This window comes from Aspergillus thermomutatus (genome assembly GCF_002237265.1).
Source record: "Aspergillus thermomutatus strain HMR AF 39 chromosome Unknown NODE_133, whole genome shotgun sequence".
Taxonomy (NCBI): domain Eukaryota; kingdom Fungi; phylum Ascomycota; class Eurotiomycetes; order Eurotiales; family Aspergillaceae; genus Aspergillus; species Aspergillus thermomutatus.
In genome coordinates this window covers 412-22,967 of record NW_020798182.1, presented here as the reverse complement: position 1 = coordinate 22,967, position 22,556 = coordinate 412, and the positions used below count along the sequence as shown (strand labels likewise).

General features: G+C 50.1%; 7 protein-coding genes across 7 annotated transcripts; 4 read left to right on the top strand and 3 right to left on the bottom strand.

Moving 5' to 3' along the window:
- Positions 1-707: 707 nt before the first annotated feature.
- On the bottom strand, positions 708-2,302 carry CDV56_103088 (CCCH zinc finger protein; the record flags this gene model as incomplete). The annotated part of the gene is made up of 4 exons (XM_026756707.1): positions 708-1,534; positions 1,617-1,959; positions 2,022-2,165; positions 2,228-2,302. 4 exons carry the CDS (start codon positions 2,300-2,302, stop codon positions 708-710), a joined length of 1,389 nt encoding a protein of 462 aa, XP_026613288.1.
- Positions 2,303-2,929: 627 nt separating this feature from the next.
- Positions 2,930-3,849, top strand: CDV56_102914 (putative translocon-associated protein, alpha subunit; the record flags this gene model as incomplete). Its single annotated transcript, XM_026756533.1, has 3 exons — positions 2,930-3,001; positions 3,074-3,504; positions 3,567-3,849. 3 exons carry the CDS (start codon positions 2,930-2,932, stop codon positions 3,847-3,849), a joined length of 786 nt encoding a protein of 261 aa, XP_026613287.1.
- Positions 3,850-4,181: 332 nt separating this feature from the next.
- Positions 4,182-5,084, bottom strand: CDV56_102758 (DNA 5'-adenosine monophosphate hydrolase; the record flags this gene model as incomplete). The annotated part of the gene is made up of 2 exons (XM_026756377.1): positions 4,182-4,924; positions 4,976-5,084. 2 exons carry the CDS (start codon positions 5,082-5,084, stop codon positions 4,182-4,184), a joined length of 852 nt encoding a protein of 283 aa, XP_026613286.1.
- Positions 5,085-5,389: 305 nt separating this feature from the next.
- On the top strand, positions 5,390-9,570 carry CDV56_102178 (RNA helicase; the record flags this gene model as incomplete). The annotated part of the gene is made up of 3 exons (XM_026755797.1): positions 5,390-5,693; positions 5,744-9,241; positions 9,308-9,570. 3 exons carry the CDS (start codon positions 5,390-5,392, stop codon positions 9,568-9,570), a joined length of 4,065 nt encoding a protein of 1,354 aa, XP_026613285.1.
- A 1,063-nt stretch (positions 9,571-10,633) lies between these two features.
- On the bottom strand, positions 10,634-12,824 carry CDV56_101727 (cyclin family protein; the record flags this gene model as incomplete). Its single annotated transcript, XM_026755346.1, has 4 exons — positions 10,634-10,897; positions 10,958-11,497; positions 11,554-12,642; positions 12,813-12,824. The coding sequence occupies 4 exons, from the start codon at positions 12,822-12,824 to the stop codon at positions 10,634-10,636; spliced, it is 1,905 nt and encodes a 634-aa protein (XP_026613284.1).
- Positions 12,825-16,970: 4,146 nt separating this feature from the next.
- Positions 16,971-19,116, top strand: CDV56_100799 (putative C6 finger domain protein; the record flags this gene model as incomplete). The annotated part of the gene is made up of 2 exons (XM_026754418.1): positions 16,971-17,747; positions 17,830-19,116. The coding sequence occupies 2 exons, from the start codon at positions 16,971-16,973 to the stop codon at positions 19,114-19,116; spliced, it is 2,064 nt and encodes a 687-aa protein (XP_026613283.1).
- Positions 19,117-20,336: 1,220 nt separating this feature from the next.
- CDV56_100265 (putative DNA-directed RNA polymerase III RPC4) lies at positions 20,337-22,166 on the top strand (the record flags this gene model as incomplete). Its single annotated transcript, XM_026753884.1, has 1 exon — positions 20,337-22,166. The coding sequence occupies one exon, from the start codon at positions 20,337-20,339 to the stop codon at positions 22,164-22,166; it is 1,830 nt and encodes a 609-aa protein (XP_026613282.1).
- Positions 22,167-22,556: the final 390 nt, after the last annotated feature.

The window sequence follows — 22,556 nt, the reverse complement described above, 5'->3', positions numbered from 1 at the left end:
TACAACACACCGTTGCATAATTATCCTTGATTGCTAAGCAATCACCATCCCGGCAATGTGATGCGTCCTTATCAGGACGCTTGCTTGTATTATCTATCAGGAACGCTCGTCTCATTCAAAACTCGGTTACATGATTGTCCTACATTCGAAGTCAAGCGATGAGCTACTGGATACTTAGGTCATCCTTTTGATAGCGTCGATTCCTAGAGACTGTGATGTTTTGGGTGTGTGATACTCTTTCAACTTCAGTATATCCGCTGTTGGAAAGAGAATCTTTGTGATACGGCTGTTGGGCGCTCACCCAATTCACGAAGCTATACGGCAACATTTTGAAGTCACTGCCTGGGCGATTAAATTCAAAATTGGTTTATTCCCGGGCATCATATGTTCAGAGATACATACACTGAGCCGAGGCCTAGCTAAAGAACAAACGCAAGTTAAAGGCAGATGCCAAGGAGATATCAAGTCATCAAGTCCAGCATGCGAGGCAAAAGAAGAGAATCAATCAATCGACATGACGAAGAGTAAATTCCACCATTGCATCAAATCGACCACATAGACATATTTCCCATCCGATGTCGTATGCAACAAAACCTCGATTACGCCGTATCAACCTTTGCAACTCCAGAAGCATCCCAGTGTGCCGAGCAGGTGACCACAATTGCACAGATTGTGAGCCTGTCCAAGACTGTAACGGCGAGGTTGCATTATATCTTGGTGACCTTGACAATTGTCGTATCTACGCCATGGGCGGCGGCATCGAATCGGCAATTCGAGCCCCAGACGCAATCCTTCTTGCCTGGCACACTATGAGGACAACGATGTCCGTACATACAATCAGGATCATCACACTCGAATCCGTAGCGACAAGGCGTCATGCGTGCAACGACCGTCAGGATACGGTACTCGCTTTTGGTCAATTTGCGTGAATGATCGTGCTGGCAATCCTCAATGGGACATTTGCCCTGCAAGTGGAACCAATTGCAAAGCTTCAGCTTCTTCATGCGGTTCAAATCATCCTTGGGGATTGTCTTGATATCAAAGCGATCGACACGCTGACCGTACTTGTTCCGTTCCACGATCTTGGGAGGTGGAGAGCTCGATGCCTTAGAGCGAATAGAGCTAACAACTTGGAACTTTTCGGAGTTTGGCATTTTCTTTGAGGAGGTCGACAATGCAGGACTGTTGCTTGTCATCGTGGTATTTGTGGATGTTCCCGAGAGTTGTGTTGCATGCTGAACTGGCGATGGTGTAAGGGAGGAACGGGGCTTGGTAACAACTGCAGCTGCCTGGGGAGCCGATGCCGGTGCGATGTTCGTTTCTCGGAAGATATGAGTGAACTTCGCGGCTCTGTAGGATGGCTTCATCGTCTTCATGTCCCCCTCCAATGGAACGCCCTCGATGAGAGTCACTCTCCCCATGTACTTGTAGTCCACTATTGTTTCTCTGAGAAACCGAGCATACGCATCATCTTGTGAGCAACCGAGGAAGATCTGATGACAATGACAGTTGTATAGATTGAGCTTGAAGATCTCTGACCAACCACCGTTTTAGCACTCACCCAGAGCCAATCGCAGCTTAAAGACAGGCTGCACAATCAGGATTGCATCACGTACCTTCGATCTTCTCGCTCGCTTTTATCTCGCCAGCGCCAACATCGATGATATTAGAAAGCGGGCTACTACCATTGAAGCCTCTAACGAATCCCTCGAGCACTGAGAGCTCCGTTTTGATTCCTCCTTGAATGCAGAGGTCGGCCAGTCCCTTCACATTCACGTAGACCATCGTCATGATCTTGGATGAGGCAATGCTTGGGAAATGAGTGGTAATGTAATCTTGCAATGCAGTTGAAAGCTCTTCTGCTGCATTTTTTCCACCTTGTTCACCTTGCTTCAGGAACTCCTCCTTGAAAATTAGGCCTTCCCCGTCCAGAAGGACAATCATGTAGGGTTCACGATGCTACAATGATAGCGGAGACGTTGTTAGCTGGAGACGAAACAGAAGGCTCTGCCATGACTCACCATGAGTCCGTTCATTCTGGTAATTTCGTTTATTAACTCCATCTCATGGATCTGAATTTCGCGATTAAAATGCTTCTCGCGTTCATGGTCAAGTTTCTGGCGCCGAAGAGCCTCTTCAAGCTCTGTCACTCGCTGCAGAAGCTCCTAGTTTGAGAAAGATAACATTAATATGGAGACTCAAGATGAAGTGAAGCTGAGATGATTACCTCAATCAGACAGTTCTTGGCCTGCTCTATAGACCTCACCTGTCTATAGCGCTCAGCGTAGGCCTGAGCTTCCATAGTGAACTATGGCGGGTCCGATGGATAAGGTTGTAAGGTAGCTCACGTCGCCGAGAAAAGCTGGTGATAGTACGGGGTACGGGGTATTAGAAGAGTAAGGAGGAGGTCTACAGACGATGCGAAAGTAATTAGATCTAAAAGCTACTTAGTTTGTGTTATCATTCACAGTTCTAAAAGGAAGGGTGTAGAAATTGGGAACCTGAATCCAAAGACATTGAAATTCACTAGAGTTAAGTTTCACTTCTGATAACTTTCAATAATAAAATTCAATGAAAAATATAAAATATCTACAGCTGCCTTTCCCTTTTCTTGTGTTTCTTTAGAATTTCACCTTGCAAGCAAGAAGTCAAGTATAGTACTTTCTTCCAAGCAAGTTGATAAACAGTGGGAGGAAGTACCTACACAACAGCCAATCAGAAGCTGCATGCTGGTTTACATGAGTCAGCAAGCGCATGGGGAATTTCCCAACTTGTGACTACGTGGAGAAAAAGCACCTCCAAATCCAATCCCCCCTTCCACTGTCCTACCATTTCCACTCCTCTTCATCCCCTTTCTTTCTTTCTTTTTTCTTTTATTCCCTTCTTACCCGGGGTATCAGATTTTGTCTGAGTCCAGTCTTATACTACCATGGCTCGCTTCGGTCTTCTCTCGCTGGCTTTGTTCTCCGTCCAGGCCCTCATCGGTGGTGGTCTCGCAGCTGTATGTCGCGAATTGAAGTTTTGCTATCATTCTAGGTCAATTGAGTTACTCACATAGATTGACCACCTCTAGGATGCTGCCGAGAATACGCAGGACATTCCCGAGGTCCCAAAGTTCGCTGTGTCGGCGGAGGCTTCCTTCCCTGCTTCCGAGATCTTCGGCGTTAAGCTTGTCAACGGCCACCCAACGCAGGCATTGATCACTTTCACCAATGATGAACCTGCTCCTGTGACCGTCAACTTCATTGGCGGATCTTTGTCGACTCTCGATGAAAACAGCCAAATTGTTCGCAACCTGACTGCCACCAGATACGGCCTTGAGATCCCCGCTGGCCAGAAGGAGAGTGTTAGCTACAGCTTCGCCACTGAAATGCACCCTCAGGACTTGAGACTTAGCATCGCGTCCATCATTTCCGACAGCGAGGGAAGGTTCTTCACTGTGTATGCCCACAATGGCACCGTCAGCGTTGTCGAGCCCGAGACCAGCATCTTCGATCCCCAAATGTGAGCTACTCCAAAATTCCGTTCGTGGCCAGGGACTGTTAACTTATTGTTCTTGGCCTTAGTATCTTCCTCTACTTCTTCCTCCTGGCTTGTTTTGCTGGTACCGTTTACTTCTTCTACACCGTCTGGATTGCGCCATACTTCCCTCAGAAGCGCAAGGGCGGAAAGGCCTCCGAGTTCTCCAAGAAGTCTTCTGGCGCATCCAAGAAGGCCGAAGAAGGACCTAGTAGCCCTGCTGTTTCCTCCGCTACCACCTACAACGCCGAATGGATCCCAGCTCACCACATCAACCGCCCTGAGGCCAGAAAGGTCAAGGGTAGCTCCCGGTCTAAGAGCCGTGCCTAAAGGTCTCGAGGCGGATAAGGTGGCTTTGACACTGACGATACTTAGTGGCTGCGTACAGACCATCCATGGTCTTGTTGGCGAAGGCCAGAGTGGGCCGACTCGAGGCAACAGATTACTGAGAATGTAATCGGCCAAGAAGTTCAGGCGGCTTCTGTCCAGGATGGCATGTGTATATTGACGATAAAACTCATCAGATAATGTTGGCATATGAAAGCCAAACCTGTTACTATCAATCAAATTACCATACTGAGCTCATGCCCGACAAGTCTACGATTTCGGCCATTTAAGACGCACGGATGAAAACTGACAAATATGATGGGAACTCCTAAAGATCACAGTCGTTTCCATTCGTTAAACTCTGTTCCAAGGTGGCTTTTCAATTCGGTGAACTTGTTGCCAAAATCCTTCCCACATCGCCAACATTTGAAGTCTCTCCGTAGATACCCTTCTCGGTCTGGATGTCGTCTCGCATCATCTTTGGCGAGGGGGAAATCCTCGATGTCGACGAAAAAAGGTGTTGAGAAGCTATTGTAATGCTTCCTGTGCTTCAAGCGATCGCTATACCTGTCCACGGAGATGACGTGTATGTGTAGATGATTCATAGACGGGTGCGCATGGATGCCACACATGACCTCTTTCTCCCAATCTCTCCCCTGCGGTAGCACATCAGGCGGTGGGTCTGCTTTCAAAGCATCCTGTCTCTCTTTGTCCAGGGCTGAATCCTTCCCGTACTTGCGTCTGAGCTCGGCCGCAGCCAAAGTGCGAAGCTTCCTCGTTTCTGCCTTGACTTTGCTCAGGAATTCTGGATCTTCGAAGGCCTCAAATGGATGGAGCCGCGTTTTAGCTGGGTCACGAGGAAGCAATAGAAAATGCAACGTAGATTTGGGGAACATGTCATGAATTACGACAAAATCATCGTTGTAATATACCACGACGCTGGATGGGTACGACTCTGGCTTTTCGATGTAGGCGCCCAAACCGTCACGCGCGCCAAACCTGTTCCTGATATTCGTTTTTGACGGGGTATGACTCGCGTGTCTCTGTTGCTTGTTTTTGGGGGATAGAAGCTCTGAGACTGAAATTCAAGTCAGTTGTACTTTTTGTGAGAAATAAGGGGTCAGGTCACGCATGGTACAGGCATCTCTTTTCGCTGGCTTCTCTGCCTGCGATATGGAAGTCATGGCCTGCGCGGCATCCGCATGCTCTGTTTCGAGGATCGGTGATTCATCCGACATTGTGATCACGAGGGTGTTTGACTTATATAGACTTGCGCCAGAGCGAGCTACCAGTGAACAATCCCAAAGCGCCGACAAGCGGTTGATCTGTGGCCATGATCGTGTCTGATTCAGTAAGCAGATGCGGAGAGCGGGAAGCTCTGCGGTCCCCGCAGCTTCTGATAAAAGAAGTGGTCTAGTGCGGGACAGCCTCTTTTGCCCGCCAGCAAATCAAGACCGCGACAAGTAGCCGTTTGGCATCCCTACAATTCAATTACTGAGTTGCTCCACGGGCGGTCTGTCTAGGATAAAGCAACATTCCCGTAATGGGTCCCAAGAAGAAGCCCGACGCCCGTGGAGTTCCCAAGCCGGGGACTAAGCAAGCCAAAGCCGCTGCAGAGCGATCGGCCGAAAATGCGAAGAAAGCGCAGGCCGCCACGGAGGAACCGAAGAAACCATCTGTGAAGGAGGTCATTGGGGGTGCATCATGGACTGGAAAGCTGCCGGTGAATATGCTCGCGGAGCATTGTCAGAAGCAGAAATGGGAGAAACCTGAATATACAATGGTGAGGGATGAGCGCAAAGATTCTAGAGCGCCCTTGTCTGCTGTGCGCAGTAGCGATGCTGACAGTATATCGCACGTTCATAGATAAGAACTTCAGATGGCTATGTATCTTCAGTCATATTGAAACGGATCGATCCCAAGACTCGAGAAACGATCGTACTTCCTCCCATGAAGCCGCCACCATCACACAAGCATTTGGCGGCTCAGCCGACGGCGCTGGAAGCTCGCCATTTCGCTGCTGCGTACGCCTTGTTTCGAGTCTGCAACATGAGAAACCTACATATGATGCTCCCGCCTACCTATAAGAAGTTGTGGAAAGAGGACTTCACGGACATAAAGAACGCAGATACCAAGGAAGGAAAAGGGTGGATGTACGAAGCCGATCCATTCTTAGCAAAACAGGAACGGGAAAATGCTGCTGCAGATCTAGAAAAGAAACGAAGAGAGAGAGAAAAGGCGCAGGCGAAAGAGAAGGATACCGCTGTCGACTTGGGCCTAGGCTCGAGTGGTGAGAACAAAGGGAAAAGGATCTGGTCGCAAGCTCCAAAAGTTGATCTGGGAAATAAAATTCGCCGTGAACTTGAGGAGCTGTTGCGACAGCATACGATCTGGAATCCTTACAACGTACAGATATCGGAGGCTGAGCGTAAAGCTATCATTGAAGAGTTCCTTGGTTTGGGCTTCCGACGCAGTCACGTTGAAGAGGCCACCGCTGCCTGTAAAGACCGGGAAGAGGTTCTTGAGTGGCTTCTTATCTATGTCCCGGAGGATGACCTCCCACGGTGGTGTCTACCCGAGAGATATACCGCCGGCGTGACCCTCGCCAGCGATGATCTTGCAAGGGAGGCCAAGATCAAACGGCTTGCCTCTTTCGGATATCCAGCTGATCTGTGTGCTCAAACTCTGGATAACAAGCGCGGTGATGAGCTAGCAGCTGCAGAATTCTTGCAAAGCACTCTAGTGCACGGTGGAAACCGTTCTCTGGACTCGTTGTCCGCAGGGGACGAAGACTCCTGGACAGAGGAGCAGGATACACTGGAAGCAATCTTCGGAGAACGCTACAAACGTATATCATCCAAAGTCTGCGAAATCAAGAGCGAGGCACCAAATCTTCCTGAATCTCTATCTTTCCGATTCCAAAAGCCTTCTGGGGGTTATCCATCGTCTGTGCCTGTGATCGCCATTCAGGCAACTGGCATCCCTGCTTATATACGGCTCAGCGCAATACGGCAAGCTGTACAATTCGCAGAAGAAAACTTCCTGGGAGAGTCAATGATTTTCAACATATTGGACTGGCTAGAAACACATCTACCAGGGATCATAGAAAATCCTGGCAAACTGCGAGACATTTCAACAGTAACGGCCTCTTCATCTGCAGTTGGCTCATTCTCGAGGCTCCCCGTTCGTCAGTTGCGCAAGCAAAGCAGAAAGATCGATTGGAATCCGGATTCACCTCAAAGCGTTTCTATTAGAGAAGCTTGGGAGGCCAGGCAGTCAACAGCGGCACAGCAAGAAATGACTCGGAAACGCGAGTCTCTGCCCGCTTGGAAAATTCAAGATGCTATCATACATGCCGTAAATACGCATCAAGTCACAATTATTTCAGGTGAAACAGGAAGCGGCAAGAGTACTCAGTCGGTGCAATTTGTACTCGATGATATGATTAAACGTGGCTTAGGTGGCGTTGCGAATATCATCTGCACGCAGCCACGCAGAATTTCAGCGTTAGGTCTAGCTGATCGAGTCAGCGACGAGCGTTGCACCTCGGTGGGAAAAGAAGTTGGATATATCATTCGTGGGGACTCCAAGATGAAGCCTGGCGAGACGAAGATCACCTTCGTCACTACTGGTGTCCTACTTCGTCGCCTGCAATCCGGCAGTGGTCCGGATGGCAATGTCGCAGATTCTCTGGTGGATGTCACGCATGTGGTAGTAGATGAAGTTCACGAACGAAGTCTTGATACCGACTTCCTCCTGGCTCTCTTGAGGGACGTGCTCCGATACCGACCAGATATCAAAGTCATCCTCATGAGTGCTACTCTGGACGCAGAGATCTTCATGAAGTATTTTGGGGGTCGCGAGAAAGTTGGCCTAGTGAACATTCCTGGTCGAACGTTCCCAGTTAGCGACTATTACCTGGATGATATCGTCCGGGACACCGGTTTTGCACCGGAACTGGCCGAACGAAGTCTTGACGAAGACGTCATGTCTCCTCCTCAAGGCGATGAACCGTTAGGCAAGCTCCTTCGCAGCCTCGGTATGGGCATCAATTACGAATTGATCGCATCCACTGTCCGGTATATCGACTCTCAGTTGGGTGATCAACCAGGGGGAATACTGATATTCTTACCCGGAACTATGGAAATCGAAAGATGCTTGAATGCAGTGCGGAAGATACCCAATGTTCATCCGCTCCCGTTACATGCGTCCCTGCTCCCGGCAGAGCAAAAGCGTGTCTTCCTCAGCCCTCCTAAAGGGAAGAGAAAGGTCATTGCTGCCACTAATGTTGCCGAGACATCAATCACCATTGAGGATGTGGTCGCTGTCATCGACACTGGCCGCGTCAAAGAGACTAGTTACGACCCGAAGGACAACATGGTGCGCCTCCAGGAAGTCTGGGCTTCACAGGCAGCGTGCAAGCAACGGCGAGGACGTGCCGGTCGTGTGAGGGCCGGTTCTTGCTACAAGCTGTACACACGCAAAGCCGAATTGAGTATGCCCCAGCGACCAGATCCTGAAATCTGCCGAGTCCCACTGGAGCAACTGTGCCTTTCAGTCAAAGCCATGAAAGGCATAGACGATGTCGCTACCTTTTTGGCGAACACCATCACACCGCCTGAAAGCGTCGCTGTCGAGGGTGCCCTGGATTTCCTGCATCGTGTCGGCGCTCTAGATCATGACAGGTTGACGGCACTCGGACGATACCTATCCATGATTCCGGCCGACCTACGCTGCGCCAAACTCATGGTCTACGGCTCCATTTTCGGATGCATAGATACCTGTGTCACCATATCAGCTATCCTGACGGTGAAAAGCCCATTCATATCACCCCGTGACAGGCGCGACGAAGCCGACGCCGCCAAAGCATCCTTCTCCAAGGGCGACGGGGATCTCCTCACCGACCTCGCTGCATACCAGCAGTGGTCAGACCGAGCCAAAGCACAGGGCTACTGGCAGACCCAGTCCTGGTGTTCCGCCAACTTCCTCTCGCACCAAACCCTTTGCGACATCTCCTCCAACAGAGCCCAATTTATCACCTCTCTCAAGGACGTAGGCATCCTCCCAGTCGACTACTCAGACTCCGAATTCAGTTCCACCTGGAACCGCAACAACGGGAACAGAAACCTCCTCCGCGCCATCATCGCAGGCGCCTTCCAGCCGCAGGTAGCACAGATATCCTTCCCGGACAAGAAATTCGCCAGCTCCATGACAGGCACCGTCGAAATAGACCCGGACGCCCGAGCAATCAAGTACTTCAACCAGGAAAACGGCCGCGTCTTCATCCACCCAAGCTCCCTTCTTTTCTCCGCGCAGAGCTACTCCGGCGCCGCCGCGTACCTCAGCTACTTCACCAAGATGGCGACAAGCAAAGTGTTCATCCGGGATCTGACCCGTAAGCATTCCCCGCCCTTTTCCCCCAAGCACCAGAAAATAGAAACAATACTGACTGCCCGCTCAGCTTTCAACCCTTACTCCCTCCTCCTCTTCTGCGGATCCATCACCCTCGATACCATGGGCCGCGGTCTCATCGTTGACGGCTGGCTGCGGCTCCGTGGTTGGGCCCGCATCGGCGTCCTCGTCTCGCGACTGCGTCTCATGCTGGATGAGATCATAGCGGCGCGCATCGACAACCCCGGTTTTAGTCCTGTATCGGATGACCTGGGCGACCGGGTGATTGAGATCGTGAAGAAATTGGTCGAGTTTAATGGGTTGGATCAGTAGTCTTGCTTATGATGGTCGAGTCTTCTTGTGTAACCTTTTCAGCGTTGGTCTTTGGGATTGGTTGGGAAGGTATACAAAAGTTGTGCATATAGATTGGTTTATCATCTCTTCTGATATAGACATACGTTTGAAACGTCTCAATAGATATGCCATTGATATGTTCAATCCTCTGTCCTTGAAGATTCTGTGCAATAGAGATTGGAGAACTACTCAGGAAGTCAAGTTCAATTGTATTCACTAGTCGCCGCGCCTCTATCCCAGACAAATAATCATGAACAGTAAGAGAAGATTCAGGGGCCAAAAATGTGACAAAGGAGAAGTGGGATTAGGAGGATTAATTTGTTGGGCGTACTTCAACCACCGAGCATTTCATAAACCATATTGGAATCAGAGTGAACATATCAAGGGCATACAGTCATGACAGAAGATTGAGAGGAAAAAAGGGGTCAGAAAGAGAGGGAGAACGATGAACAAGACAAAGGAAATGCATGGTGGCAGTGACAGAAAAGAAAAGATAAACTCATACAATGGCGACCTTGAACCATAACACCCCTTGTCCCCGTTTGATTGAGTGGATTTTTTTTCATGTCATACGTTTCATTAAGCAAATAGACCTTGAAGGAAACAACTCCACCCATTTGGTATCTTGTGATCTCTCCAATCGCAGCCGATATTCTATGATGGGTTGAGGGATTGATGAGGGATTGTGCGTAAGCAATGTTTTCGGGTTTTCGTGAGATGACACGGGAAGGCGAGCGTGCCAGCGAGATGTCCTGTTGAACAACGTGGGATGCATCATCTCTCTTCTATCTTCTTTTCTCTCCAATAGTGTTTTTCTGTGGTTCTTGCCTCTATGCATGTTAGATGTCAATATCGTCATGCACGTAATGATGTCGTTGTAGCCGCGGGAAATGACCCAACGGAGAGTTGGGGGCGTGGGGCCGAGAATGGAATGTAGCGAGAAGAATCCTTTTTGAAAGAAGAAGGATATGGACATCACATAACTGTGGGTTTCAAACAGGTAAACAGAGAAAGGTGTCATGAAATAGAGATTGACCACAGCTTAGACTCGTTTCCAGTGGTGAGCTGGCTCATTATGTGAGTTGCGGTCGTTGGAGGTACCTTCTCTGGGAACATCAGGCAGACGAAGTCCCTTCTTGATTTCCGCCTCGGCAAACAGAGAAGCACGCTTGAAACGTTTGTCGGTGTACTTTTCATAAATGGCTGAATGATGCTTGCGTGGAATCTCGCAGCATTCGAGTATCAGTGAGACCAGAGGATAGAGTTGAGAGTAGGTGTATCCTGCATAGTGGACATGGGCTGGGGTCTAACAAGGGATTGTTAGCCGTAGAGAACGATACTACCGGGGAAGTGCAAGTGAACGTACCCAGATTCCTTTTCTCAGCATCAGCCTGGCAAGACAATGAGCACCAGCGGCCAGGAAGCTTGGAGGACTTCCGACAAAGCGCTCATCCATGATAGTCACCTCCAAGAAGTACTTAGCCAGCGTGCGAGTCTCCAAGTCATAATCATCCGCCTTGCTAATCTTTCGCAGGAAACTCATCGGGCCGGGCCAACCCAATTCGAATTGTAGCATGCTCAGCATGAAACGTTCGGCTTTCAGGATTTCGTCCACGGTATAGCCTCCGTCAACCATGTACACGATCTCTTGGACGGATGGGCAATTGATCTCTTCATACTTCGCAGCAATGAAGATTGCGGTCGCGCCTACAAGCTGCAACTTGCCCAGAGAGACAATCTTGCTTGAGAGAAAGCGGTCGATATAGTTCACACACAAGAAAAGAGTCTCTGGGAGCAATGAGAACCGGTGGTGGACCTGTACAAGCCAGTCCATGAGGACAGAGCGCATGGACCATTGGATCTCAGCTTGATTATCCATGTAATGAGCGTTTGGCAGCATTCTGATCTAGAAGCGGGTCAGTCAGGACTCAATATCTGTCGAATTCACCTGAAACAACATACCTCTTGCTCCCGCATGTATTCGAAGATTTCGTCACTGTATTCAGCGACCATACTAGTGTCCCAATATTCATCTTCGATGTCTTCCGCTGTTCTGGTGGCTTCGACGACCTGCTTGGCTAAAGCCAGCTCGCGACGCACTTGAGGGTTGTATTTAGGGAACAGAATGGTGGTTGCTCCGCCAGTCGTGTTATCGCCACGGGAACGGTAGGAGCGTGCAGTGATATACCCATCATCCTCTTCGTTCTCGTCATCTTCCTCATCCCAGTACTCCTCTGGCTCCGACTGGGCTAGATGAGCACCCGAGGCAGACTCGCGGTGGGGCTTTGGAAGGTCATTTACTTCGTCGGTGTTTGCGCAGTGTTCATGCAACTGCTTAATGACTTGCACCTTGCAATTGTCGTCGTCAGCCGTGTATGAATCTCTATTGATCCCGTCGATGTCGTCAGAGTTCACAATGGAGTATTCCTCTGTCTCGTCTGAGTGTATTTTCGAAGCCTCCTTCGAGCGAACATCGTCTTTGGCGATGTCCTTGGGCTCAGGCTCCGTAGCCGGCATTGAGGTAGCGGTGCCCTTGTTCTCCTCTGTCACTTCAGTGATGTTTTCCTTGGATGCAGATTCCTTAGTTTCGGCCAATGGCTCTAGGGTGTCTTTAAAGATTGCGTTGCGCTTGTTCAGCGGCTTCCGGGTATTGGGAGCATGCTGGTTGATACCCGTCTGCTTGGGAGAGGGCTCAAGAGGCTTTGGGTTGGAGGCAGTGTTCACCAAACCCTTCAGACCAGTCATCGACATGGGACGCTGAGCGGGTTGTGAGAGAATGGTCGTTCTTCTCGCTGGGACAACTGCGGACGCCTTCTCCGCGACTTTGAGTTGCTTCTTCCCCGCAAGGGCGGCATCGTCTCGACTTCCTTTGACGAGATTGGCAGTATTGCTAACGTCGCCAAATGCAGCCCTTCTAAAACCGTTTCTAGTTGTGCCATTCTGAAAGGCCGCAGATAGGGCGGGAGTGGATTTGTTTCGGTGATGGATCGTTTTGTTGCCAGGGAGGGCGACGGGAGCATTCTCGTCCGTACGGACGCGAATTCGTTGAGGCTGTAGACAATCAGAATCTGTCGGCATGCAAGACGTATCTAGCATTTATATCCAAAAATGATCATGAGGCCTTGTCGCGTGTCGAGTCTCGCCCTTAGGTCTGCATAACAGTACCCTTCGTAGTGGCGACAAGGAACTGTTGACGGACAATCGAAGAGATTTTGACATACCTTTGCATCCATCTCTGACGGCAACGACTCTATCCAGAGAAGGACATAAGATCCTTCACCAGAATATGTGGTGTCGTGGTTGTTTGGGGCGTTGAAGTCGCTTGTTTACCTTTTTCCCTTGTCGCTGCGCAGTGGTCGAAGTAGTTATAGCGGAACTACTAAAGCGCCCGTCCCAAACAAACAACAAACCGCGCCCCAAGATTTGAGATCGAACTTGACCACAAGGGATGATTGAACAAGAAAGTTTGAAACGTGAGCTGAGGCGAAGGGATCAAACAAGAAAATCAAAACAAAGACCACAAGGAATCGCAGCCAAGGGAGGGAGGAGAGATTCAGTCTCTTCCTGTAGCTCCTTCTACAGACTACCTTACTGCTGCAGTAACCGTACCTTACCTAAGGCCTGCCTTACTTTTTGTTGGTGGACAGTACGGAGTAAACAACCACCTTACAGTGACGGGCTAAACTATCCTAGGTCTAGCTCGGTATCTCGTTGCTGCGGCATGCTTATGTCAGATGGCTTTATTGTGGATTGTCCTCTTTCCGTTCTGTTTGCACTGTTTGTCATCATCCGGGTCTTTTTTACCATCCAATGACATCATGCGACACGTCTCCCCGTCAACACTCCTCCTGACAATAATAGCTACAAACCCATCAACTACCAAAAAAAACATAAATACTGAATAATTTTTATATTCTTTGAAATAAAGCGATTCATTCTCTCGCATGTTCCTTCGACTAATCTCCGTTGTTGGTGCAGAATGAATAGTAGCTTACCGCAGGCCTACCAACGCGCCGGCAGACACGAAATCTTCGGCTCTCGAACGCGAAGTCACATGACCCCACATCTCCAATGTCTGCACTGGGATTCGGCGCTTTTCACCAGGTTGTTGGACAAAGAAACTGCCCATTGGGGTTGAAATGGGATTGGAGCTCCAGACTCTCGAAAGCTGCGATCAGACCTATAACTATATTCATGACCGATCATTAAAAGCGAGTTTGAATGCAAGCTGCGCTGCGAATCGCCGATGCGTCCATTATCTGTAGCTGGGCTTGAAATGGACCAGAGCTTAGTTCATCTACGGATCGTCGAGATGATCTTCGATGATTTCTCTTAAGAAATAAAGATTCCTCCTTGTGTTCTCATGGCTGTTGTTTTGTTCTTGCCGTTTGCACCCGTTGCAAAAGCCACCGACTCCTCTCAATGTGGGACGCGGATCCGGCGGTACCTATCATGAACAAGCGGGATTCGTAGGTAGCTTTGTCTACCTAAAGCACACTCCATAGAGGAGAATGCGAATTTTTCAATCAGCTTGACTTAAAACGCAACCTGAAGAGAAAAATAAGAATCGCGAGCGCAAAGCGATTCTCTCTACGAGGCTACATGTAGCCATTCAAGCTCGTGCTGTGGCGGGATGCGAGTCAATTGCAAACGACAATCGGATGGCGAACAAGGTGGAAACAATAATATGCGCAAACTTTCGGTGTGCCCTTGGACTCGCGACTTGACAATAGATAAATCAATAATAACCCACACCATTGAAAACCCCGCTTTGGCTGTCGAAAGAGCGATTTTAGAGAAGAGAGATCTCCCATGTCTGCCTTCTGCTGTCATTTCCTTTTCCAAAAGCTCTCGCAAGGGACTCCCAGGTAGACATCTGATATATCGGCTACATATGATCTGTATCCTCAGAATCCGGTTATTGCAAGGATCCTACTGTCACCAGCATCATTCTGTGCCAACTACCTAATTCTGTTTGTCGCATTCGCTCATGAACCCAATGTACCGCAAAAAGGAAGTATTCCGCCATGATTCAGTAGTCATCCTAACCCAGGTTCGAGTGAGCTTCATGGCTAATCCTACGAGGACCTTGGGAAGACAATGATGTCCCTAGGCGCAACAATTCGCAAAGCTCAACAACACAATAAATCATCATAGATAGATAACTCATTCCATGCTCACTTGTGCCCGAAGGGTTGGACGGAGTTTGGTGGTTGTTGCAATAATTGCCATCCTTACGTAGCCCACTCTGGCAATGACTCTGTTCCGAGGAGGGGTAGAGAAGTCTGGACAAGCGCAGATCATGAAACGAGGCAACAATTGGGCGTTGTCGCTTGCTTGGCTGTGGTGGCTATCCTTGTCGCAGTCATCATCACTTATTTAGGCTAGTAGATAGTAATTGAAAGAAAGAACTGGGCTCTTAAGAACCCTTGACTTATAAATCCTCTCCTCTTCTGCTACGAATAGATAAACGCAGGTTGATTCATGCGCTATCCCCATCGGAGCATTGATAGAGTCGTCCGATGGTCATAAGGGAACATCAAGCGCTTGAGACTGAAATAGTCCATCGCGCTATAGTTTTGATAGCATCTTTAAGCTGAGGGTCTCATCTCGATATCCCATGGTTGAATAAATGTCGTGATATAGACAGAATGAGAGACCCCTCCGTGTGAATCCGTCCCGTGATAACCTATCCTGAGCTATCCTATTTCGCACACAAGCACCGATCGGTGCTTTTCTATCTACCAGTCAGATCGCCATGCCGGAAAGATACTTCCCTTCTCCTCGATCAATAGTAGTTGGACAGGTTGGGGGAACTTCTGGGTGTCATTCGACGTGGCCGCGGCGAGGATGTGCCAGCCAACGAATTGACAGCCACTCAGATGGATCCATCCGTCTTGTTCCTTTCTGCTCACACCATAAATCCCACCGGTCATGCAAAGGAGTGAAAGGATAATGAAAGATTAACAGTCGAGAAGAACCGTGGATGATTCCGAGTCAGTTAGGAGAGAGTGCGATTGGAAATCAGATACCTTGGTCGCTTCCTTTGCGCCAGTATCCAATTTCGAGGCGAATCCATCAGTCCGACTCTACCACCTCGCTGGCTATCATCATGGCCAATGCTGGATAACAACATCGATTTCTGTGCATTTGATCCTCTACACATCATCATTGAAAGGTAGCGACTCGTAAATAGCCATATCTATAACATTATTATCTTTCGCAGTGCCTTTCTGATAGTAGACGGTCTTGCGCATCCAGTTTGCGGCCGACAACCCACAGCGCAATGCGACTCAAAATAAGAACATCTGAAATACCAGAATAGAATCAATCAATGACAGAAGTAGTTTCGCATATAAAAAACATGAATTAAGCCCATCGTCCATGGGATTCTTGTATTGAATTCGTGGATTGCCGGCGAACGCAGGTCACCGACCCCAATGGCCATTTTCGCTTTAGGTGAAACCATCGTACACTCGCACCCACTTCTTCTCTCTCTCTCTCTCTCTCTCTCTCTCTCTTCTTCAACCGCTGATCTCGAAACCCAACCAGTTCACTCAGCTTCTTTCGACACTTGCTTTCGATAGGTCTTCAGGTGAGTCTCGATCTTCATCGTCTTTTTTGAGTCTTATTTGCAATCATTTCGTCCCCCCATTTATTCGACTCTTCCTCTCCTGATTCAACCTGTCTGTGATGCCACCGCTGACATACAGCCCAAGCGCTTCTTTGTAGACGACTCATCCACCATCCATCTACTGCGACATTCGAATATAGCCATCGCCTTCATCGCTCATTGTCTCTAGGACCACTAGATGTGTGCGATCCTCGATGAATAAGTTTGATTCGTGCTAGGTGTGTCATTGATGCTCTCCATCCTCTTCCGAGAACCTGGGCTTCTTCTTCCCTCTTCCCCTCAAGTCTGCACTCATCAAGATTCGAACTAGAACGGGCCATTGCTAGAAATTCATGCGAATGCCTTCTTCAGTCATTTATATCTTTTCTGGATGACTTCCTTTGAGTTAATTGTTCTGACCCATATGGTATGTTTCCTGCAGGTTCTCAACCGGTTTTTCCCTTTTCCAGTCGCTCTCGGCTCTTGCGACTTGGGCCCCCCTCATCCCATCCAACCACAATACCCTTCACCATCGATCATAACGGTACAACGATCGCGGGTGATCCATCTTTCAACTAAACCCATCTGGTTCCTTCGTTGTGGTAGGTTTGGATGGAATTTGCCCATACCCTCGTCTCCCTCCTCCTGCCTTTCTCTGCCCCCACTACCCTCACCATCCGGACGGGCCCTCCTACATCAGGTCGAACAGTCGATTGATACAAATCTCTCGATGTAGCAATAGGGTGATACCTTTTCCCCCTACACCATGCAGGCTACCTATCACGAAATGTCCTCGACTCATGGGGAGCCCTCCGCCTATACCGAACATACGGCCCAGGACCAGACCCACAAGGCCCCCGTCCCCAAGAACGTTGCCTTCGAGCTTTTGCTTGACGAAAACTCCAAAGTTCGGGCTCGGATACCCATGAGGGTACAGATATATCCTCATGATACTACGGATTCAATCGTGACTACAGTAAAGAATTTCTATGGCATCTACGACGGCGCCGCCAGTGGTGTCAGCTTTGAGGATGAACATGGCATCACCCTCATCGCAAGGTATGAAAATCTGCGGAATAACATGACCGTTTATGTGCGGGTGATCCCCGTTCAAGCATACTCGGAAGGCTACGGGGATCGCTATTATGGCATCCCAGTAGAGGCTCGCAAACGTCCCAGTCTTGGCGAGCCTTTCCAGATGGGGCCGGCTATGCAGCCGGCGCAAGTTTTGGAGCATAATCAACCGCCATCCAGGCCTACTTCCAGGCTCGCTTGCAAGCGCAGCATGTCACCTTCCGGTAGAAGCCGTCGTAGCGCCTCTCAGAACAAGCAGCTCTCCAGAGCTGGCAACAAGAGCAGGGGTTCCAGCACTCATGGCAGCTTCCATGATGACGGAGCCTCCGGCTACAGTGACAGCGAAGGTGGCTATGGCTCCGTCTCTGGTGCGAAGAAGGCCCGCAGCGAGCAGTTTGGTAGCTCAGATATTAGCATGGATAATATTCTCCATGACGGTCGCCGGAAGCGACCCAAATTTGAAAGCTCGGTAAGACAGCTGCAAAATGCCCCGCTACTAACTTCTTCTTGCCAATGCGACCAAACTTGCTGACTCAATCTTCTCTTCTCAGGAATTGCCCTTGTTTGTTCCTCCTCAGGTTCCTCTTACGACCTCCACCTCATCGATCTCTCCTCAACGTCGATCAGTCGGCCAAGAAGGGGCAATCTCGCCTTTTGCTCGGCCCAATCAACGTCCTTACAATCAACAACAGCCATTGCCATCTCCACAAAGTTATGGCCACAATGAGCAGACATATACAATGAGTGCCGCTCAAACCCCCATGTACGCCACTCCGGCGGTGCCTGACCATGGTCATCGTCTGCGCGATCGCACTACCGCACAGTCGTCTGGACTGTACAGCAACGCCGCCGGCCGGTATAATGGTCCTGGTGTCCTTCCAACTCCTGATCCCACCATTGCTAGCTGCATCTCTGATGAGGATGTTGCAATGCAGCTGATTCGGCTGGGAGACGCTTCGAATTTCTCTCATGGTCGGACATCGGCGTCTACATTGGACGATGCCTTCAGCGGTGCTGCTGACGCTGCCTCCTCCACCGGCGCCACAAGCGATGGCGAAGACTTCAGTGAGGATGACGATGATTTGCCGGCGCGGTCTAGACAGAAGCTCGAGTCGAGCCCGATGCTCCCACCCGGTACCACTAAACGCACCCACAAGCGCCTTGATGATATTCTGCCAAGTTTCGACAGCTCCGACGGCAGCTACGACGGTATGGATGAGGACTACCAACATGAAGAGCTCAATGACAGTCTAGTCAAGAGCGAGGTCGATGAAGATTCGCTGTACAGAGAGTCAACACCTAAGCCGAAGAAGGCTAAGACTCGGCCAACCAATACGACTTCTGCCAAACCGCGTGTGACCAAGACAGCGCCCTCGCGCCAGGGCAAGAGTGGCAAGTCTGCTTCGACCGCCGTGGCTCGTAAGGCCAAGTCGACGGCCACTGTGGTGAGTCAGAAGGCTGCACCACCGTCGCAGATTGTTAGCCCTACCCCTGCCCGCAAGACCTCTACATCGTCCGTCAATGTCCAAAATCAGCTTGCTGCGGACGAAGAGGACCTTTCAACCAAGCCACGCTGTCAGCGGTGCCGCAAGAGCAAGAAGGGCTGTGATCGCCAGCGTCCTTGTGGTCGGTGCAAGGATGCCGGTATTGGTCTCGAAGGTTGTATTAGTGAAGATGAGGGAAACGGTCGCAAAGGTCGTTATGGTCGCCATATGGGCGTACCAGTTAAGAAAGCCCTCGACGCGACCTCCGCAAACAACGAGCCCCAATTGATCGGCACTACAGCTATTCCTTCTTCATCCGCTATAGCAGACAAGAACAAAAAGCGCAAGCGCTAGTGCATGTGTGCTTGCTTGCAATCCCCGTCTTCATTTATGGCATCTCATTCTTTTCGGACCATCTGCATCTGTCTTAGGACAGCAACAAAGCGCTTAAATGATGTTGCTTTCGACGTGCTATCTTCTATGATCACCCTCAACAAGAGGATCCAACTATCCCATCTCTCATTCACCAACACATTTCCGCTCCCTTATAGCTTGAAATCCTCCAGTCCTTTACCGCCAATACGATACGAACACCTACGTTCCAAGTCATATAGAACAACACCTCGAAAATTGAGTCACTACGCGGACTCAGTACTGGTATTTGACAGTCGACTCGACAACGGTTTTTTGCCGTATCCGTACTACGAGCGCTAGCGCTCCTTACGTTCTCTCCATCTCGCAGTCCGTGTCCTATTGCCATCTGCATTTCTAGTCTCTGCTGTTTATCATGGATAGTCTAGCGATTGAACTGAGCGGGTTGATTATCTAGCTTTGTTTTATCTTTTGGCGTTGGTGTGCTTCGTTCTACTGCAGACACCTTGTCTCAAAGGTTACCACTCATTTATCTACCCTGAAGTGCGTTCTGACAAGTTATCTCTGTTTTGATTTCAGTTTTTTTTTTTATTATTTTACCTGCCTTGCCGGATTTGAACTTCAGTTTGAGTGTGAGGTCTAGTGTCGTTGAGTAAGGAATATATATTGTTTGCTTTTAGACCTGATTTCAGAGATTTTTAATTCGTAAAAGTAGCTTCCGGAACAATGCCTCTTGCTTTCGTTTTAACCAATCAGCCAGAAATATTCAATGAAGGGACCTGGCACTATAGGTATGCTTGATTATTACATGCTATGTGTTGGTCCTCGTAAGCTAAGGTATATACTCCCGTCTGATTCCCATATTGCCATATTTGGACTAGTGGTGGTTTTCGACTCCGCATTCAAGCGCTAGACGCGCGCCTTTTTTTTTTTCCGCTCAAGTCTTTGGATCATTTTGCTCATCTATCCAGACTCCCAAGCCCACTGCTGTCACGAACGAGCTTATCAAGACGCTCATTTTCGCTTGCTCAATACTGAACCTCTCTACTTTGCCGATATCCTTTCTGTCACGAAGAAGGCCTAGAAAGAACACCTCGATCCTTGTTTCAGTTTTACAGATTGCCTCGTCAATGTACTGATTCCTCCGTTCTCTCCCTCCCTTGAAGCACACACCTTGTGCGCGCCACATTGCCCGAGAAATCATGCCTCCCAAAGCCGTCCGTCGAGGCGCAGCAGCGGCAGGAGGAGCCGCATCGCGACAAACCACCGGCGAAGCCGCATCGAACACTCCTACTGGATCCGCCTCATCCACACCCCAGCCGTCCACGGCCTCAGGCACAGCTGCTGCACCCTCCACACGAGCACCCGTGCAGCGCCTCCAGTCGCTGAAGAAGCGCACACCCTCCGGTAGTATCGGACCCGCCGCGAGACCTCCCGCCGCGGCAGCGCCAGGAAATGGAGAGCCGGCCAAGCCAACACTGAAATACAAGCCTCGCGCCGTGGGGCGGCGCAGCAAAGAAGAGCGAGACGCGATCGAGAAGCTCGAGGCGGAGCGGAATCGGGAGCGATTGGCTGAGGTGGCGGCCATACGACGAGGGCGGCGAAATGCACAGCGAGGCAGGGGAGATCCCGGGCGAGGACGCGGGGGGCCTGGGGGTCCGCTTGGAGGTGGGCGACGAGGCCGTGGTGGGCGGTTCGAACCGGATTCGCGAGCGTCGTCTATGTCGCGGAGTCGATCGGTTATCGATATGGGTAGTGGTGCGGTTAGTCGCCATGTATCCTCGGATGAAAGTGATACGGAGACTATACTTCCCATTGACCAGATCGAGCTCGATAGCGATGAGGACTTGGATGATGTTGCGGATAGTAAGAAGGGAAAGGTTCCCTTGCGGTATGCGGACCGGGAGAAGGGCCTTCGCCCTGTTCGTGTTGAGCGCCATGAGCACGAGGAACGTGTGGTCAGTGTCAACATGGAGTCCAGCACGAGTAAACCGGCCGAAGCTGGAGCCCAGGATGAGGATGAGGAGGAGGAAGTTCTGGTGCAGGTGACAAGGCCCAAACCTGCCGAAGACGATTCACTCTTCGTGCGGGATGACGATGAGACTGAGCCTCGGGTGAAAGAGGAACCTGTGGATGATGAAGACCAGACAATGACTGATGCTGTCCCCCATGTCGATGAGGCCGCAACGAATGACGATGGCTTTCTTCCAGCGCAGAAGGTCAAAGTCCGCAGACGACTAAGTCCCAAGACTCCCGAGCCCGAGCCCGAGCCGGAACCCGCACGCGCACCCGTACCTCCATCCAAACCTGCCGTGGCAAAAGACCCTAGAAGCTTGCTGCGTACAAAGGAAGACATTGAGGAATATGAGAGACATGCCAAGGACCTCGAGGCCATACTGGAACTCCTTTCCGTCGAGCCCAAAGAGTCCCGGCCAGAGCGATCGGAGCCCCCGGCTGAAGCGGCGGAGGGCTCAACAGAAGCACCCGAAACGGCAGTGAGTGACAAAGAGAAGGAAGAGAAAACAGAGGATGCCGAAGAGGACGAGGTCAAAGATAAACTGGCGGGCCAACTGTTCCTCATGCAGTTCCCTCCCATGACACCCAACCTCATAGTCCCGGGCACCGGTCGTGGTAGCACGGAGGATGCAGCTACAGAAGACACGCATGCTATCCCTGGTGGCACACGATCAGGTGAAGCCGCCGTCAAGCTGGAGAACGGCGAAGTGGAGATTCTGGACGGAGCGGACGGGACCGCAAGCAAAGAGCCATCGAAGATCCTCACCGCGGCGGACTGGCAGCTGAGCGCCGGACGGGTCGGGAAGCTGAACGTTCACAAGTCGGGCCGAGTCACAATGGACTGGGGCGGTATCAGCTTCGAGCTCGACCGGGCTACATCGGTCGACTTCCTCCAGGAGGCCCTGATCGTCTCGGCGCCGGAAGAGGGCATCCCAGAGGAAGAGAACAGGGTATGGGCTATGGGGCAGCTCAGTGGCAAGTTCACTGTCACGCCTGACTGGGAGAAGATGCTTTAATGGGGTTTTGGTGCAATAAAAAGCATTAGACACTGTCTGTGATTGCAATGGCTGTCTACGAACTTTTTGGTCTTTTTGGGCTTGACTGTGTGCATAGGGTAGCGATTTTTAGAACATGTACAATGCATGATGACGGCCTTTGGAGTTTCAAGGTCAGCTTCAGTTAGAACTCAGGAGGTAGTCAATCGAGAGACTGAACCCTGAAAGCCTCTGTACCAGAACGAGCACGATTATCAGACAAGCAGTAGGAGAGCGAGGAGTGGAATTCTTTGCCTACATGGTACATAGAGTTACCTTCTTAGTAAATCTGATTTTATGAATGCCTGACTAGGATGAAGATAGTTAAATACTTTCATTCTTTTACTTGTAGTTCTGATAGGGGGTATGATA